Raw genomic sequence first — 19,394 nt, 5'->3', positions numbered from 1 at the left:
CTTTCTGGCTATTTGTTCTCTCTGCCTGTGTCCTCTCTTTGGAATTTTCACACTTAAAATTCTAACTTAGCACATTTTGAAACACGTAATCAACCAGGCTATGCGTTAATTGTGTGTTAACCGACTCTCTGTGTTGTATTACATCACATTTCGATATTTTGCTAGGTTATTTAATTTTCGTGTGCCTGTCTCCTAATTTTCAATTTTGCGTGCCCCTTTTCAATTTTGCGTGCCCGTTCCACATTGTCATCTTACTTGCAACAGCAGTACGTTGCCGTACACTCATTGATATGCTAATTCTCCCTGCCCCCTCCCTCTCTCCGTCCCCGCCCCCCCTCTCTATATTTAAGGGACCGTCACAGAAACGACCCCTCTCTTTGTGCCGATTTGTGTCCTCTCTCTGTGTGCCGTTGTGATGTCTGTCTGCTTGTATGTCTGTCTATAGTTTTCTAGTTAGATTTTTGTTGCTATTTCTTTTATACCTGATGATGATTGCTTGTGTTGCAATCGAAACGTCGTAATATGTTATTTTAATTTATTATTTTATTTTTAGACGTGACTTAACCGAAAAGAACCAAAGAATAATTCCTGCAGTCACGAAAGCTCCTAAATTAAGATTGAACCACTTCTACGGGGAAGTTTTAAGCTTATCCTTTTTCTTTCTGGCTATTTGTTCTCTCTGCCTGTGTCCTCTCTTTGGAATTTTCACACTTAAAATTCTAACTTAGCACATTTTGAAACACGTAATCAACCAGGCTATGCGTTAATTGTGTGTTAACCGACTCTCTGTGTTGTATTACATCACATTTCGATATTTTGCTAGGTTATTTAATTTTCGTGTGCCTGTCTCCTAATTTTCAATTTTGCGTGCCCGTTTTCAATTTTGCGTGCCCGTTCCACATTGTCATCTTACTTGCAACAGCAGTACGTTGCCGTACACTCATTGATATGCTAATTCTCCCTGCCCCCTCCCTCTCTCCGTCCCCGCCCCCCCTCTCTATATTTAAGGGACCGTCACAGAAACGACCCCTCTCTTTGTGCCGATTTGTGTCCTCTCTCTGTGTGCCGTTGTGATGTCTGTCTGCTTGTATGTCTGTCTATAGTTTTCTAGTTAGATTTTTGTTGCTATTTCTTTTATACCTGATGATGATTGCTTGTGTTGCAATCGAAACGTCGTAATATGTTATTTTAATTTATTATTTTATTTTTAGACGTGACTTAACCGAAAAGAACCAAAGAATAATTCCTGCAGTCACGAAAGCTCCTAAATTAAGATTGAACCACTTCTACGGGGAAGTTTTAAGCTTATCCTTTTTCTTTCTGGCTATTTGTTCTCTCTGCCTGTGTCCTCTCTTTGGAATTTTCACACTTAAAATTCTAACTTAGCACATTTTGAAACACGTAATCAACCAGGCTATGCGTTAATTGTGTGTTAACCGACTCTCTGTGTTGTATTACATCACATTTCGATATTTTGCTAGGTTATTTAATTTTCGTGTGCCTGTCTCCTAATTTTCAATTTTGCGTGCCCGTTTTCAATTTTGCGTGCCCGTTCCACATTGTCATCTTACTTGCAACAGCAGTACGTTGCCGTACACTCATTGATATGCTAATTCTCCCTGCCCCCTCCCTCTCTCCGTCCCCGCCCCCCCTCTCTATATTTAAGGGACCGTCACAGAAACGACCCCTCTCTTTGTGCCGATTTGTGTCCTCTCTCTGTGTGCCGTTGTGATGTCTGTCTGCTTGTATGTCTGTCTATAGTTTTCTAGTTAGATTTTTGTTGCTATTTCTTTTATACCTGATGATGATTGCTTGTGTTGCAATCGAAACGTCGTAATATGTTATTTTAATTTATTATTTTATTTTTAGACGTGACTTAACCGAAAAGAACCAAAGAATAATTCCTGCAGTCACGAAAGCTCCTAAATTAAGATTGAACCACTTCTACGGGGAAGTTTTAAGCTTATCCTTTTTCTTTCTGGCTATTTGTTCTCTCTGCCTGTGTCCTCTCTTTGGAATTTTCACACTTAAAATTCTAACTTAGCACATTTTGAAACACGTAATCAACCAGGCTATGCGTTAATTGTGTGTTAACCGACTCTCTGTGTTGTATTACATCACATTTCGATATTTTGCTAGGTTATTTAATTTTCGTGTGCCTGTCTCCTAATTTTCAATTTTGCGTGCCCGTTTTCAATTTTGCGTGCCCGTTCCACATTGTCATCTTACTTGCAACAGCAGTACGTTGCCGTACACTCATTGATATGCTAATTCTCCCTGCCCCCTCCCTCTCTCCGTCCCCGCCCCCCCTCTCTATATTTAAGGGACCGTCACAGAAACGACCCCTCTCTTTGTGCCGATTTGTGTCCTCTCTCTGTGTGCCGTTGTGATGTCTGTCTGCTTGTATGTCTGTCTATAGTTTTCTAGTTAGATTTTTGTTGCTATTTCTTTTATACCTGATGATGATTGCTTGTGTTGCAATCGAAACGTCGTAATATGTTATTTTAATTTATTATTTTATTTTTAGACGTGACTTAACCGAAAAGAACCAAAGAATAATTCCTGCAGTCACGAAAGCTCCTAAATTAAGATTGAACCACTTCTACGGGGAAGTTTTAAGCTTATCCTTTTTCTTTCTGGCTATTTGTTCTCTCTGCCTGTGTCCTCTCTTTGGAATTTTCACACTTAAAATTCTAACTTAGCACATTTTGAAACACGTAATCAACCAGGCTATGCGTTAATTGTGTGTTAACCGACTCTCTGTGTTGTATTACATCACATTTCGATATTTTGCTAGGTTATTTAATTTTCGTGTGCCTGTCTCCTAATTTTCAATTTTGCGTGCCCGTTTTCAATTTTGCGTGCCCGTTCCACATTGTCATCTTACTTGCAACAGCAGTACGTTGCCGTACACTCATTGATATGCTAATTCTCCCTGCCCCCTCCCTCTCTCCGTCCCCGCCCCCCCTCTCTATATTTAAGGGACCGTCACAGAAACGACCCCTCTCTTTGTGCCGATTTGTGTCCTCTCTCTGTGTACCGTTGTGATGTCTGTCTGCTTGTATGTCTGTCTATAGTTTTCTAGTTAGATTTTTGTTGCTATTTCTTTTATACCTGATGATGATTGCTTGTGTTGCAATCGAAACGTCGTAATATGTTATTTTAATTTATTATTTTATTTTTAGACGTGACTTAACCGAAAAGAACCAAAGAATAATTCCTGCAGTCACGAAAGCTCCTAAATTAAGATTGAACCACTTCTACGGGGAAGTTTTAAGCTTATCCTTTTTCTTTCTGGCTATTTGTTCTCTCTGCCTGTGTCCTCTCTTTGGAATTTTCACACTTAAAATTCTAACTTAGCACATTTTGAAACACGTAATCAACCAGGCTATGCGTTAATTGTGTGTTAACCGACTCTCTGTGTTGTATTACATCACATTTCGATATTTTGCTAGGTTATTTAATTTTCGTGTGCCTGTCTCCTAATTTTCAATTTTGCGTGCCCGTTTTCAATTTTGCGTGCCCGTTCCACATTGTCATCTTACTTGCAACAGCAGTACGTTGCCGTACACTCATTGATATGCTAATTCTCCCTGCCCCCTCCCTCTCTCCGTCCCCGCCCCCCCTCTCTATATTTAAGGGAACGTCACAGAAACGACCCCTCTCTTTGTGCCGATTTGTGTCCTCTCTCTGTGTGCCGTTGTGATGTCTGTCTGCTTGTATGTCTGTCTATAGTTTTCTAGTTAGATTTTTGTTGCTATTTCTTTTATACCTGATGATGATTGCTTGTGTTGCAATCGAAACGTCGTAATATGTTATTTTAATTTATTATTTTATTTTTAGACGTGACTTAACCGAAAAGAACCAAAGAATAATTCCTGCAGTCACGAAAGCTCCTAAATTAAGATTGAACCACTTCTACGGGGAAGTTTTAAGCTTATCCTTTTTCTTTCTGGCTATTTGTTCTCTCTGCCTGTGTCCTCTCTTTGGAATTTTCACACTTAAAATTCTAACTTAGCACATTTTGAAACACGTAATCAACCAGGCTATGCGTTAATTGTGTGTTAACCGACTCTCTGTGTTGTATTACATCACATTTCGATATTTTGCTAGGTTATTTAATTTTCGTGTGCCTGTCTCCTAATTTTCAATTTTGCGTGCCCGTTTTCAATTTTGCGTGCCCGTTCCACATTGTCATCTTACTTGCAACAGCAGTACGTTGCCGTACACTCATTGATATGCTAATTCTCCCTGCCCCCTCCCTCTCTCCGTCCCCGCCCCCCCTCTCTATATTTAAGGGACCGTCACAGAAACGACCCCTCTCTTTGTGCCGATTTGTGTCCTCTCTCTGTGTGCCGTTGTGATGTCTGTCTGCTTGTATGTCTGTCTATAGTTTTCTAGTTAGATTTTTGTTGCTATTTCTTTTATACCTGATGATGATTGCTTGTGTTGCAATCGAAACGTCGTAATATGTTATTTTAATTTATTATTTTATTTTTAGACGTGACTTAACCGAAAAGAACCAAAGAATAATTCCTGCAGTCACGAAAGCTCCTAAATTAAGATTGAACCACTTCTACGGGGAAGTTTTAAGCTTATCCTTTTTCTTTCTGGCTATTTGTTCTCTCTGCCTGTGTCCTCTCTTTGGAATTTTCACACTTAAAATTCTAACTTAGCACATTTTGAAACACGTAATCAACCAGGCTATGCGTTAATTGTGTGTTAACCGACTCTCTGTGTTGTATTACATCACATTTCGATATTTTGCTAGGTTATTTAATTTTCGTGTGCCTGTCTCCTAATTTTCAATTTTGCGTGCCCGTTTTCAATTTTGCGTGCCCGTTCCACATTGTCATCTTACTTGCAACAGCAGTACGTTGCCGTACACTCATTGATATGCTAATTCTCCCTGCCCCCTCCCTCTCTCCGTCCCCGCCCCCCCTCTCTATATTTAAGGGACCGTCACAGAAACGACCCCTCTCTTTGTGCCGATTTGTGTCCTCTCTCTGTGTGCCGTTGTGATGTCTGTCTGCTTGTATGTCTGTCTATAGTTTTCTAGTTAGATTTTTGTTGCTATTTCTTTTATACCTGATGATGATTGCTTGTGTTGCAATCGAAACGTCGTAATATGTTATTTTAATTTATTATTTTATTTTTAGACGTGACTTAACCGAAAAGAACCAAAGAATAATTCCTGCAGTCACGAAAGCTCCTAAATTAAGATTGAACCACTTCTACGGGGAAGTTTTAAGCTTATCCTTTTTCTTTCTGGCTATTTGTTCTCTCTGCCTGTGTCCTCTCTTTGGAATTTTCACACTTAAAATTCTAACTTAGCACATTTTGAAACACGTAATCAACCAGGCTATGCGTTAATTGTGTGTTAACCGACTCTCTGTGTTGTATTACATCACATTTCGATATTTTGCTAGGTTATTTAATTTTCGTGTGCCTGTCTCCTAATTTTCAATTTTGCGTGCCCGTTTTCAATTTTGCGTGCCCGTTCCACATTGTCATCTTACTTGCAACAGCAGTACGTTGCCGTACACTCATTGATATGCTAATTCTCCCTGCCCCCTCCCTCTCTCCGTCCCCGCCCCCCCTCTCTATATTTAAGGGACCGTCACAGAAACGACCCCTCTCTTTGTGCCGATTTGTGTCCTCTCTCTGTGTGCCGTTGTGATGTCTGTCTGCTTGTATGTCTGTCTATAGTTTTCTAGTTAGATTTTTGTTGCTATTTCTTTTATACCTGATGATGATTGCTTGTGTTGCAATCGAAACGTCGTAATATGTTATTTTAATTTATTATTTTATTTTTAGACGTGACTTAACCGAAAAGAACCAAAGAATAATTCCTGCAGTCACGAAAGCTCCTAAATTAAGATTGAACCACTTCTACGGGGAAGTTTTAAGCTTATCCTTTTTCTTTCTGGCTATTTGTTCTCTCTGCCTGTGTCCTCTCTTTGGAATTTTCACACTTAAAATTCTAACTTAGCACATTTTGAAACACGTAATCAACCAGGCTATGCGTTAATTGTGTGTTAACCGACTCTCTGTGTTGTATTACATCACATTTCGATATTTTGCTAGGTTATTTAATTTTCGTGTGCCTGTCTCCTAATTTTCAATTTTGCGTGCCCGTTTTCAATTTTGCGTGCCCGTTCCACATTGTCATCTTACTTGCAACAGCAGTACGTTGCCGTACACTCATTGATATGCTAATTCTCCCTGCCCCCTCCCTCTCTCCGTCCCCGCCCCCCCTCTCTATATTTAAGGGACCGTCACAGAAACGACCCCTCTCTTTGTGCCGATTTGTGTCCTCTCTCTGTGTGCCGTTGTGATGTCTGTCTGCTTGTATGTCTGTCTATAGTTTTCTAGTTAGATTTTTGTTGCTATTTCTTTTATACCTGATGATGATTGCTTGTGTTGCAATCGAAACGTCGTAATATGTTATTTTAATTTATTATTTTATTTTTAGACGTGACTTAACCGAAAAGAACCAAAGAATAATTTCAGGTGACACCGTAAGCCACTTTTGCGAAATTCCTAACGTTAATACGATAATTGGTTGGAAAGCTCTTCCAAAATGACAGCCATGAACACATCGCGAGCCGCGCGCCGTGTGACCTGACGGCCGTGGAACATTGGCGTGGCGGCTCGTGCTCTGGTGCTGTGAATCTGGCCATCTGCACGTCAGAGGCGATATCCGAACCGTTCCCGGGACTCTCCCGTCACCGACCCGCCACTGACTGGCACGGTGAGGTTTGGTCACAAACAACCCACGTGACGAATGTGATGTGCGGAGGCCTTCATCCACCGGTGGACTGACAAAGGGGTGCCGATGTTCTGAATGATAGGGAACGGCATTAATCAACCACCCGTGGACATGGATTTGCAGGGCGAGTGGGGTTGCAGGTCATTCCAGCAGGGCACAATGCAAGGTCTCGCAGCAGCTCCGAGCAATACACGCCATGCACCAGGAGACCCACAGCCTACTAGGGGCTACTGGGGGCTACCAGAAGCTACCAGGGGCCTACTAGGGGCTACTGGGGGCTACCAGAAGCTACCAGGGAGCTACTAGGGGCTACTGGGGGCTACTAGAAGCTACCAGGGGCCTACTAGAGGCTACTGGGGGCTACCAGAAGCTACCATGGAGCTACTAGGGGCTACTGGGGCTACCAGAAGCTACCATAGGCTACTGGGGGCTACCAGAAGCTACTAGGGGCTACTGGGGGCTACCAGAAGCTACCATAAGCTACTGGGGGCTACCAGAAGCTACTAGGGGCTACTGGGGGCTACCAGAAGCTACTAGGGGCTACTGGGGCTACCAGAAGCTACCATAGGCTACTGGGGGTTACCAGAAGCTACTAGGGGCTACCAGAAGCTACCACGGGGCTACTAGGGGCTACTGGGGGCTACCATAAGCTACCAGGGGGCTACTAGGGGCTACTGGGGGCTACTAGGGGCTACCAGAAGCTACCAGGAGCCTACTAGGGCCTACTGGGGCTACTAGAAGCTACAAGGGGCCTACTAGGGGCTACTGGGGCTACTAATAGCTACAAGGGGCCTACTAGGGGCTAATGGGGCTACTAGAAGCTACCAGGGGCCTAATAGGGGTTACTGGGGCTACCAGAAGCTACCAGGGGCCTACTAGGGGCTACTGGGGCTACTAGAATCTACCAGGGAGCTACTAGGGGTTACTGGGGCTATCAGAAGCTACCAGGGGCCCACTAGCGGGCTACTGGGGCTACCAAAAGCTACCAGGGGGCTACTAGGGGCTACCGAGGGCTACCAGGGGGCTACCAGGAGGCTACTAAGGGCTACTGGGGGCTACCGAGGGCTACTACGCACCCCCAGCATAACTCTGCACTCTCCCTGTTTCCACTGCCCAGGCTCTCTGGCCTTGGCTGCGTTCACTTTTTGGGGGATTTTTTGTGTTGTTGTGCCGTTGCAATGGAAGAGGAGGATGGCCGTCGTTCAAGAATCATCCTCGGAATTTGTGTTTGTATTTTAAGACACAGTTTCCAGAGCCTCAGCTCCCGTTTCGAAGCTTAATTTCCTATTTGAACATCGCATCTATCATAGTTGTTTTAATTTCCGACTGAACAAATTCTGCCTTAAATAGGAGAATAATCCCTCCGATATAACTTGGCTGTCTCCTCAACTACATATATATATACACGAATCACAGAAAACCAGCTTCCCAGTTAAAAAATACCCAAGGTTCAGAGAGAGAGAGAGAACGAACGCTTTAGGGCCTGTGAGGGAGGCACCCTGGAGCAAAAAACAGCGGAGTGCACGATTTGTTTTAACCCAGAGCAGAGAAGTGAATTGCACAATGGCCACCACTGCGAGCATGGGAAGTGGTGTGGGTTCAACAAGTCGCGGAGGGCTGGAGAAGACGATTGGTGCAACGGGGAGCTCATTGGCATCAAACGGAGGAATGTTTGTCATTGGTATAACAGCCCTTCTCAATCTACTGCTAGATGAAGGGGTCCATTCACTGTGTCGGGCGTGGAGGTTGTTTGAGCATACTTCACCATGCTGGTCCGTGCAGGATGGTGCAGATGAACTCAACTAGTTCGAATGTCGCTCGGCGCTGACGTCAGTTGTGGCCGCTAATCAGATTGACGTTGTCAGAAGGAATTGCCCAATTATCCCTTGCAGTGGTATTGTGATGGCCGATTCGCCATTTGCCAGGCGTTCCGCGTCATACCACATGTTCTCACACGTGGAGTGAAGTTAAGGTGCTCAGAGATCGCCAAGAGAGACATCCCTGGAAGGCGGAGGATGTCAAGTCTGTCTCACCCTCTCCCCCCGTGCCCCCCCCCCCCCGCCCCATGACCCTGGCGTGTGCGGACACTCACGTGTGATCTCTCCCGTGACGGGCGGGCTCTCCCCCGACGCGTCATACGCCACCATGGTCACGACGTACTTGGTCCTGGGCACCAGGTCCTCGATGACGGCGTACGTGGCGTCACGTGAGAGCGAGATCTCTCGCACGGCCTCGTCTGAAAAGCGGCCGGCGGACACAGACCGGGCAGAGACCCCCACGTGGGGCGACACGGTGGCGAGATGTTAACTCCCTCGCCTGGTCTGCAGGAAGTCGTGGGTATGAACCCGACCCTGACGCTTTGCATGTCTCTCTCTCTCTCCCTGTGGTCGCGTGGATTTTTCTCCGGGTCCTTTGGTTTTTCCCTCCACATTTAGAATCGCCATCACGAGTTTAGAGTATGTTGCTGCTATACATATCCACCTGATGAGCCACTTTGTTGAGCTATCATTTGTGGCCAAGTCATTTGTGAAAAAGAGCTACATAGCTCAGTGGGACTTACCTGGTAAAATACAATTAATAGTTCAGTTTAAGTGAAGCTTTCACAGAGAACGTTGGCGAGCTCCATCGTTAGCGGACGCTCTGATCACACGAGGGCCGTGGGTATCGCCTGTGCGTTCAAACGGCTTGAACGCGTGACCGAGCACGGAATTACCAGCGCAAACATGTCCCCTTCTAGCACCCGATGAGTGCGGCTGAGACAAATAAATATTGCTGACGGCCCTTTTTCCAAGTGGTAGGCGGCCTGATATGACGGTGGCCTTTGGGCCTTGTGCTCATTAACCGGTTCAATAAACCACAACGTTGCCTCGCATACAGATGGGGAACGCTGTAGATGAGTTCGGCAGGGGCAGGGGCACACCTCCTCCTTCTACCTCCACCTGAACGTGTTTGTCCCCGTTAGAACCAGAGTTGGCCAGAGTTTACTAAACGTGTGGGCACACGGGCTGGGAGGTGAGCGATTTGGGGATCGGAGTACGGATTAACTGGAGTGTGTGCGGCAGTCGTGCAGGGCACTGCCAGTCCTGCGGCGCGGCCGCACAGCTCGTGAGATTGCTGCACGTGTGCTACACACTCACAGAATTTGCCCTCCCAGTCTGTGTAGCCTATACGGGGGCATCTGTGTCTTTGTGCAGGGAGTAGGGACGTGTTAATTGGCAAATTATTCCGGCAAATCGAAGATGCGCCGTCGTGAGAATGGTGTCACTTCCATGGGATTCCTGACTATTCCAAAATCTGTGAACACACCGCTCGTGTGCATGCGCGATCGCACCATTGGTGGGCAGCACGTGGAGCCTGTAGCCCAGGATGGCGCCACGCGGCGAGCGCCACAGCACCCGCACGCTGCTGCCCGACAGCACCTTGAAGCGCAGGTTTACGGGCGGCCTCACTGCACGCGGGACACAAGGCAGCAGCTAAAGGCGGCGAACAACGATCAGCCACCAGCAGCGGAGACTTCGGGAGTCACGGCAGACCCAAGGCGACACGGGAGACACGGGCCACAGTCACGCTGGCAGCAGTAGCGGGATTCAGGAGGAGCTGTGCGAGTGAGCAAGTGGCAGGGCGCATGGGGGCGCACACTGGGGGACGGTGGAAGGAGCAGCTACCCTGCCTCCTCACCCGAAATACGTTGAGAAGGCCGTCGTAAGCCACGGATCATTTGTGAGATTTTTCATGAATATGAAATTGTGATTCAAAGGGATACGTCTTTTACGTACATTTAATTTAATATCAAAGATTGAAAAATATTTTTAATATTCAATTTAGTTTCCCAAACAATAGTGACTTTGTGTGACAGCTCTTTGGCCCCCACGAGATGCTCTGTCGGGTGTGCGAGCCCCTGCCCAAAGGGATCGCGAGCCCAGGCCGCCTCCTCCTCCCTCAAGGGGGGGAGAGGGGGGGGGTTGGGCTGCGGGAGCTGCCGCCTCGACTCGCCCAGGGCCCCCTATTGAGCCAGCTGACCGTCAAGGGAAGTGCCCTCTCTGCAGGTGGACTGCAGCAATTTCACAACTTTGTGGATGCATCTGAAATGTGCGCCGTGACACGGCCACGCGTGTGCACGCGCGTTTTGATTGGCGAAGCAAGCAAGCGAGTTTAAATAAAATCAGCGTTCAGTGGCAGCCCGCTGTGATGGAGACGGGCACCGGTCACCAATTTCAGTTGACCGGCAACGACAATAGATGGCCGCGACGCCAAATCACGAAACCTACTACCAATTTGTGTGGCGCTCCTTTTAATTTTGCCTGCGTTTGGCAATTGCTGTGACAAGTGGGTCAAAATAAACACTGCCATCGTGATGAGCCCGGGGCTCCAACCGTGCGACGAAGCGAGGCAGAGAATGTGGGAAGACGGCTCAACAACAGTGACCAGCACCACCACCATTAGCACCACCACCAGCACCACCACCAGAAGCACCACCACACTCACTTCTACCACCACCAGCACCACTGTGTAGCCACCACCACCATTAGCAGTCACCGTGCAACCACCACCACCGTTAGCACCACCAAAGCCTCATTACCCGCCCGCCCCCGCGACCACCCATGGGGAGAATTCCTCCGCTCCGAGCAGATTCCTGTTGCGTCGCCGCCCTCAAATCACGGCGTCTCGCCCTCCCATCCCTCTACCCCCCGGCCCACACCTCCGTCCAGGGCTTCATCTCAGCCGGGTCTGTCCAGGTCAGCGACCTGGAAGATATCTCCGCACTCAGCACACCGCATCCAGTCGAGCACTCACTGTGGCGAGTCACGTGCAGTCCATTACCGCGTCTACCACGGTGTCTGTGTTGTAATGTCTTTTTGTTCTGCACCCACTTCCTTCCTAATTATCCCAAATACCTCCTCTGCTGTGGTGGTATAAATAACGCATGATGATGACGACGACATGCATCTACACTTCCATGCCGAGCTGACTCAGGATCCCTTCGTATTACTCCCACAGCGACCGCACTCCCATCCGCCTCCCTGCCCCTCACCCCCCCCTCCCGCTTTCGTAGCCCCCCAGTGGCAGGGCCTCGCTTGGCGTGGGGAGCGAAGATGACGCCATCCCCTGCGCCTTCTAGGAAGCCGCTCTCTCTAGGAACGGCGCGTCTCTCTCTCTCTCGCTGCGTCTCTCTCTCTCTGCGTCTTTTTCTCGCTGCGTCTCTCTCTTTGTCGCTGCGTCTCTCTCTCTCTGCGTCTTTTTTTCTCTTTTATTCTAGCAGGAAAGGCCCACTGAGCTAGTTAGCTATTTTTATTAAGTGACCTGACTATCACAAACGATAGCTCTACGAAGTGGCTTATCGCGTGGAAATATACAGAAACCAAACACTCTAAACGCGTGCTTCTAAACGTGGAGGGAAAAACCCGGAGGACCCGGAGAAAAAAAACCACGCGACCACGGGGAGAGAGAAAGACATGAAAACTCCAAATACACAACAGCAGGCGTCATGATCGGGATTGAGCTCACGACCTCCTGTCGAGCAGGCGAGGCAATGAACATCTCCCAGCCGCCGTGGCGCCCTCACAGCCGGGCGTCCAACGCACCTCGTGCCCTGTCTCGGGTAAAGGCGCAGATCTGCAATTGCTTTATCGCGCCACTGCGGGCGCAGCAGAGAGCCCCTGTGCAAGGCGTTTGTCGTACTCTTGTCCTACGCTGATCAGACGTCTTGCATGCCGTGACCCACGCTTTACCCCACCACGCGTCACCTACCAGTCGACTTCGAGATACAGTATCGATATTTACGATATGAAAATTATCGCGATCTTAGATTCCTGTAACTTTATACGGTAATTGTGTTATTTCATTAATATAGTACCGTATTGTTAAGTCTATCGGTTCTGTGTAAGTCTAGAGGCTTTGTGTAAGTCTATGGATCTCTGTTAGTCTGTCTCTTTGTGAGCCTACGGGTCTCTGAGTCAATGGGTCTCTATAACTATATGGGTCTCTGTTGAAGTCGATTCATGGAATCCGGTGTGTCCTCCTGCCGCCCTCTATCCCAACCCTCTGTGCAGTGGAGGCTCTAGCACCCTGGAAGCCGGGAACCCCTCCACGCGTGACCGCGGTTTCGGAAGCGTCCGATAGCGACCTCAGCAGCTTCTCCGCGGGCGTCACCTGACCCACGTCTGCGGCTCCACGCGGCTCCACGCTCTGTTTAAAGTGGGGGGTGTGGGCGGGCACGAACGTGCCAACACATTGCGCGAGTGTTGCCCACCGCAGGGATGTGAGTCGCGGGTCTCTCGCCCACTCGCGACTTGCCCGAGCCCCTCCCCCTCTCCCCGGGGCGCTGCGTTCCACTCCACCACCCACCACCACCCACCCACCACCACCCACCACCCACCCCAACCACCCACCACCACCCACCCCCACCACCCACCACCACCCACCACACCAACCACCCACCCCCACCACCCACCACCACCCACCACCACCACCACCCACCCCCACCACCCACCATCACCACCCACCAACGTCGCAGGCTGCGCTCCGCCGAGGCGACACCGGCGCGGACTTGTTGAGGTGGAGTCCCCGACGCGGTGTTGGGTGTCTCATCGGCAGCGCGCGGACTCACCAGGTGATGGAGGAGGAGGAGCCGTGAGGGGGAGCAGGCGGCGAGGCTCCGGATCCACGGTTTGGGGTCCGAACCCCGCAATGATTGCACCCTCCTCCCCTCCCCCTCCCCGGGGCGTTTCAAGCCCCTCCACTCACCCTCAACTCACCCCCACTCACCTTCCCCAACACTCACCCCCACTCACCCCCCACTCACCTTCCACACCCACCCCCACCAACACTCCCATCAACACCCAACCCCTACTCACCACCACTAACATCCACAAACTCCCCCCCACCCACACACTCCCCCCCACCCACACACTCCCCCCCTACCCACACACTCCCCCCACACACTCCCCCCTACCCCCCACACACTCCCCCCCCCCACACACACGCACTTCCCCCCCACCCAGACACACGCACCTCCCCCACACGCATGTACCGCTCTCCCACACACGAACCGCGCACTGACCGCCGTCCCACACAAGCACCCCCCCCCCACACGCACCGCGATGTTCCGCTTGCCAAGACTCGAGCTCCTGTTCTTGCTTCCAGGGAAGGGTGCGTTTGGGGAGCGGAGTGTGTTCGTGTGCCGTGGTTCGTCGCGTGCAGCGTGCACAATCACGCACGCACACACACACGCACACCTATATACACACGCAACCATACTCATACTCACACCTACGCACACACCGGTGTACACAATCACACACGTGTACACACACCTACACAAAAACATGTACACAAACCTACACAAACATATACAAACACGTGTACACACAAACACGTGTACACACAAACACGTGTACACAAACACGTGCATAGTTCACGGTTGGCTCCACGCCGCTCGTGGTGCGCCCTCAACTCCACACCGCCAGCCCCCATCGTACCCCCCCCCCCCCCGCGGTCTGGGAGGGTCAGCAGGGCGGGACGCGATGTCCCTGCTGACCCCTCTAGACCCCCGTGGAGCCCCGTGGCCCCCCCGTGGAGCCCCGTGGAGCCCCGCTCACCCTGCGCGGAGACGGGCGGCGCGGGCTGCGTGGCGAGCAGGATCAGGGCGAGAGCGGAGATCGACGCCACAGACATCGTGGAGGAGGAGGTGGTGGTTCTGTTGTCGTCGCTGCACAGTCTGCATGCACACAAAGACAAAGATCCCCCGTGTAGCCTTACAGACTGCTTGGGGAAGTGCTGTTCATTGTCATCAGCTCACAACACTTGAGAAGCTGGTTTCATCACGGACGGCTGCCAGGATTTGAACTCGGGTTCTGCGATTCAGTGATTATTTAGTTTTTTACCAGCCCAGGAGGCATGACAGACCACGTGGTTTTGCATAGGATAATTTTATTTACAAGAGCTCATATTTTCATGAATACATTTGCGTTCTACGCCATCATCGTCATCGCTCACGGTCCCTGCGCTGTATAACAATCCACCTGGCACCTCTAAACACGCGCCTCCATCTTCTGGGTGGATGTCTTCTCTGCCGCGTTCCATTCTTTGGCTGCCGCTCCGACCACAGTTCTGATAATCGGCCATCACCCCCTTATCTAGCGACACGTCCTGCCAAAGCCCACTTGCATACCAGATTAAGTCCGACACGGCGCACGAAGAGGCTGTGTGGCCAGCACCACACCCAGCGCTGATGGGTAACTCACCGCGGGCAGGTCACCACCCACTGAAGGTAGCATTCGCTACTGATGTTAGCCGTGGCCGGGAATTGAGACCAAGTCGTCGGGTTCGTCTGCGCCACCGCGCCACACTCGCGTGCGTCGATCCGAGCAAAATATCCAAGTGGATAAGACACCTCATTCACACGCCTGACTCTCCACGTGAACAAAAGAACAGAATCTTCGACGCATCCCATCAGCCACACAGCCTTTTTTCTCGGAGTGATCACCGGCATTGATTTAACACGACAAACTCGAGAGCGGATTCGACGTTCCGTCTCTGATCAGCATGGTCGAGCTCGTGCTAACGACATCTTTGTCTTGCACGATCGGAGTGGACGGCGTTCTCGCCGCGACTCCGCCGCGTGGACCGCGTGGCCGCCAGCACCGCAGCGGCGTGCGCCCAAAGTCGGCTCCGCTCGGGTCAACAGCGACCACCACTGGCGATTCGCGCGGCACCAAATGTTCTTCTAATAACGCGGGCGGCTGGGAGCCCAAGAGCGCAGTGCGCGCTCACCACGGCGCCACCGCTCCACGCTCCACGCAGCCGGCGCGGGGAGCGGCGTGGACAGGGCGTGCTCCGGGTGCCATGGCATCGAGGCTCCTTTGAGATGGAGACGCCCCAGCGCACAACTTACCCCGCGCGCAGCTGCAAGGGCAGAGATGGCGAACCAGACGCGGAGTAACTAACGCCAGTACGTGCCACTCCGAGGCGAGATGTATGCACGTTGAACTTCTTTCGTAGCCAACCGTGTTAATCGGAGGTGCGGGGGAAGGATATCATTAAATCATGGCACCGCGACCTCCTCCCCTGAGGACCAGGCAGTGATTGCGTCTACCTACGGTCGTCAATGGCCATCACAGCCCATTGTTGGAGCTGGAGCGGTCGCGCAACGATTAGCGCACTGCGCTTTGAACCTAAATGCCACGGCTCAGACCGATGATGACATCTGAACCGGTCCTGAGTCTCTCGCCCCACACAGCCCGCACTGACTGGCGTGAGATGGAGCACGCGTCAAGTAGCCCCCACGAGCCACGCGGCGTGGGGAGACCTCCATCCAGCAGCGGATGTGCAATGGGCTGCGCGTCATACAAAGATGTTGCTGCGCACACTGGCGGGTGGGTGGGTGCTGAGCCCCCCCGCGGATGGAGACGGCGCGGATTGATGCGACAAAGATTCTGCGCGACACGAGCACCGCACCCGGGGGGCAGCGTTCACCGCCCTGGACGGGGGGAGCGGCGGCCACGCGGGCAACGGAGGAGAGGTCCGGACGCAGCGCGATCCGAGCGCGGCGATGAGAACGCCGATTGGAAACGCGTCTCCGGGAAAGGTGGAGGAAGAGGAGGTAGTGGAGGAGAGATTTAAGATGGTTTGGATACGTGTTGAGAACACTTAAAGAAGGCGGGGGGCAATTAGAAGCGCTATTGAGATTCGAGACCCATAGACTCGCACAGAAAGGCATAAATATACTGACACAGACACCCATAGACTCAGAGACCCGTAGACTCACACACAGACCCACACACTCATACAAAGACCCATAGACTCGCACAGAAAGACATAAATATACTCACACAGACACCCATAGACTCAGAGACCCGTAGACTCACACACAGACCCACACACTCATACAAAGACCCATAGACTCATACAGAGATCCATCGATTCAGAAACCCGTAGATTCACACACAGACCCATAAACTCATACAAAGACCTATAGACTCGCACAGAAACCCGTAAACTCAGAGACTCGTACTCGCACAGACCTACACACTCATACAACGACCGATCGACTAACACAGAGACCCACAGATTGAGAGACCCGCCGACTCAGACAGACCCGGAGACTCTAGCAGAGCCCCGTAGATGAGAAGATGTATGGAGACGTCGCCGGGACAGGGCACACGTTCCAGGGAGCCCGAGGGCGAGATGGGAGGATGCGGTGGAGCGAGACGTGAGTCAAGTGAATACGAGTAGAGAAGATGCACAGAATAGGAGCACAAGGAGGGAAGAAATCGGCGCAGTCGCCCCCATGCAGGAGTGGGGCTTCTGGCCGAGCAGACGAAGAAGATGATGAGGAGGAGGCGACGAGAGAGTGAAACCGGAGGGCTGGGGGCGCGCTCACCGTCTCGCTCCTTCTCGCGGACCGTGCCTCCTCTGCTCAGGCGACTGCTGAGCCCCTGGGCTCTCTGCGCGTGTCTGAGGCGAGCGAGCGATCGGGGTCGGGAGGGAGAAGGGCGCCACTCTCACTGCGGCTCCCCTCCCCCCGCTCCACAGCCAAGTTTTGTGTGGATCCCCCACCCCTCCCCTCCTCCCACCCACAGGCGTCAACTCCCCCCACCCTCCACCACCCCAATCTTTCCAACCCCGCCCCCCTACCCCAGCGCTCCCTTCCAGACCTCTCCGAAACCCCCCACAGCAAATCTCCCCCCACCTTTACAGAGCCCCCCCCCCACTTCTACAGAGCCCCCCCACCTCTACAGAGCCCCCCCCACTTCTACAGAGCCCCCCACCTCTACAGAGCCCCCCCCCACTTCTACAGAGCTCCCCCACCTCTACAGGCCCCCACCTCTACAGAGCCCCCCCCCCACTTCTACAGAGCTTCCCCACCTCTACAGGCCCCCCCACCTCTACAGAGCCCCCCCCCCACCTCTACAGAACCCCCCCACCTCTACAGAGCTCCTCCACCTCTACAGAGCCCCCCCCCACCTCTACAGAGCCCCCCCCCCACCTCTACAGAGCCCCCCCCCTCACCTCTACAGAGCCCCCCCCACCTCTACAGAGCTCCCCCACCTCTACAGAGCCCCCCCCCCACCTCTACAGAGCCCCCCCCACCTCTACAGAGCTCCCCCCCACCTCTACAGAGCCCCCCCACCTCTACAGAGCTCCCCCACCTCTACAGAGCCCCCCCCACCTCTACAGAGCCCCCCCCACCTCTACAGAGCCCCCCCCCACTTCTACAGAGCCCCCCCCACCTCTACAGAGCCCCCCCCCCACCTCTACAGAGCCCCCCCCCACCTCTACAGAGCCCCCCCCCACCTCTACAGAGCCCCCCCCCACCTCTACAGAGCCCCCCCCCACCTCTACAGAGCCCCCCCCCTCTACAGAGCCCCCCCCCACCTCTACAGAGCCCCCCCCCCCCCACCTCTGCAGGGCTCCCATCACCCCGGTGGGAGGGGGACCCAGCAAGGTGCTGCGCGCTCGCTGCCAGGGCGGGCGCGTAGCGCAGTAGCTCAGGGGGAGGAGGAACGAGAGAGAGCGGTAGGGAGGGGGGGTGAGACGAGGAGGGCTGTGGGGAGGGAGAGAGAGCGATGGAAAGGAGTGCGGTTGCTTTTATTAAAAATACCGTCACGCACGCCCTGCTGTGTTCAGACACAGAAATCCCTGACGCTCGGATACCCCGGCCCAGCGCCGCGACTCCCGCCCGCACGTCCCAGGTGATGGGCGGTCACGACACCTGTGCATCACCTTGAATATCCAGGTGATCGCGAGCGCTGGGGGAGATGCCACCGGTGCAGGGCGGGAGGGGTAGAGGGAGGCGGGCGTTGGAACGACACACGAAGACCGTGGATGCGAGTGGAGGGGGGGGGGTCTCCGGTCTCGCTGTGGTATCCAGGCGAAGGATCGGGTGCTCACGACGTGGGGAGGGTCGGGGCACAGTCGGGTTATGCAACTGCGCAAGCCGCTCGATCCAATGATGAGCGCCGGATGACAACGGCGGCGCAATCGCGCTCGGCTAATTCAAGTCGGCAGGCACCTGTCACCTCCCCATTGCGAGTGACGCGCCGAAAGAGGGGGGTGGAAGAGAAGCGATTGAGAAACCCCCCCCCACTCCCCTCCCCGCGGGCATTTCCCCACGGCGAGAAACCGGCGCGAGTGCATTCCTGCGTCTGCGCGGCCGCGCGTTCACCGACACCGCGAGCGCGCGCGGCGGATCGCGCCGACAGTCCCCGTGGACCGTCGCGAGTGCGCGCGCCTGCGGAGTCCCAGCCCCACGCGGTTGTTCCATGGTGGTGACGAACAAAAGCGATGTCGATGATACCTTCGGTGTTGCGGAAATCCCCCATGCCCAGCCAGCGGATGTCCACCAAGCTGCTTCTGTGTCGTTAAAACCACCCGCCACAGCCAACTCGTCAGGGTTGTCACGTAAAGAGATTTACACGATCTAACCCAAAAAAACTTCCATTATGGATGATATTGGTCGCGAAAGCCAACATGTTGAACTGCTTCTGATTGGCCGGATAGAGGAGGCTCAACGGGCGCAGCTAGGGCTGGAGAGGTGATGGAGTGATGTGGTACAGGAGCATGAGGAGCCGAGTGGACTTGTCGTACAGCGGTACCAGCGGTTTAAAGATCGGCCTCTATG

At 52.2% G+C, this 19,394-nt stretch overlaps 1 protein-coding gene across 1 annotated transcript in view; it reads right to left on the bottom strand.

Annotated features, from left to right (window-relative positions):
* LOC144725103 (collagen alpha-1(XII) chain-like) overlaps positions 1-19,095 on the bottom strand; it is a 319,564-nt gene extending 300,469 nt beyond the window's left edge. Inside the window, 7 exon segments of the mRNA XM_078604576.1 lie at positions 8,865-9,008; positions 10,104-10,220; positions 14,371-14,489; positions 17,154-17,297; positions 18,174-18,232; positions 18,428-18,522; positions 19,071-19,095. Coding sequence (XP_078460702.1) covers positions 8,865-9,008; positions 10,104-10,220; positions 14,371-14,489; positions 17,154-17,297; positions 18,174-18,232; positions 18,428-18,522; positions 19,071-19,095 — 703 coding nt within the window.
* Between the last annotated feature and the right edge of the window lie 299 nt (positions 19,096-19,394).

This window comes from Lampetra planeri, chromosome 22, assembly GCF_965212315.1.
Source record: "Lampetra planeri chromosome 22, kcLamPlan1.2.h2, whole genome shotgun sequence".
Classification (NCBI taxonomy): domain Eukaryota; kingdom Metazoa; phylum Chordata; class Hyperoartia; order Petromyzontiformes; family Petromyzontidae; genus Lampetra; species Lampetra planeri.
Note: the sequence above shows the minus strand (reverse complement) of the source record. Positions and strands in the feature narration are given on the sequence as shown.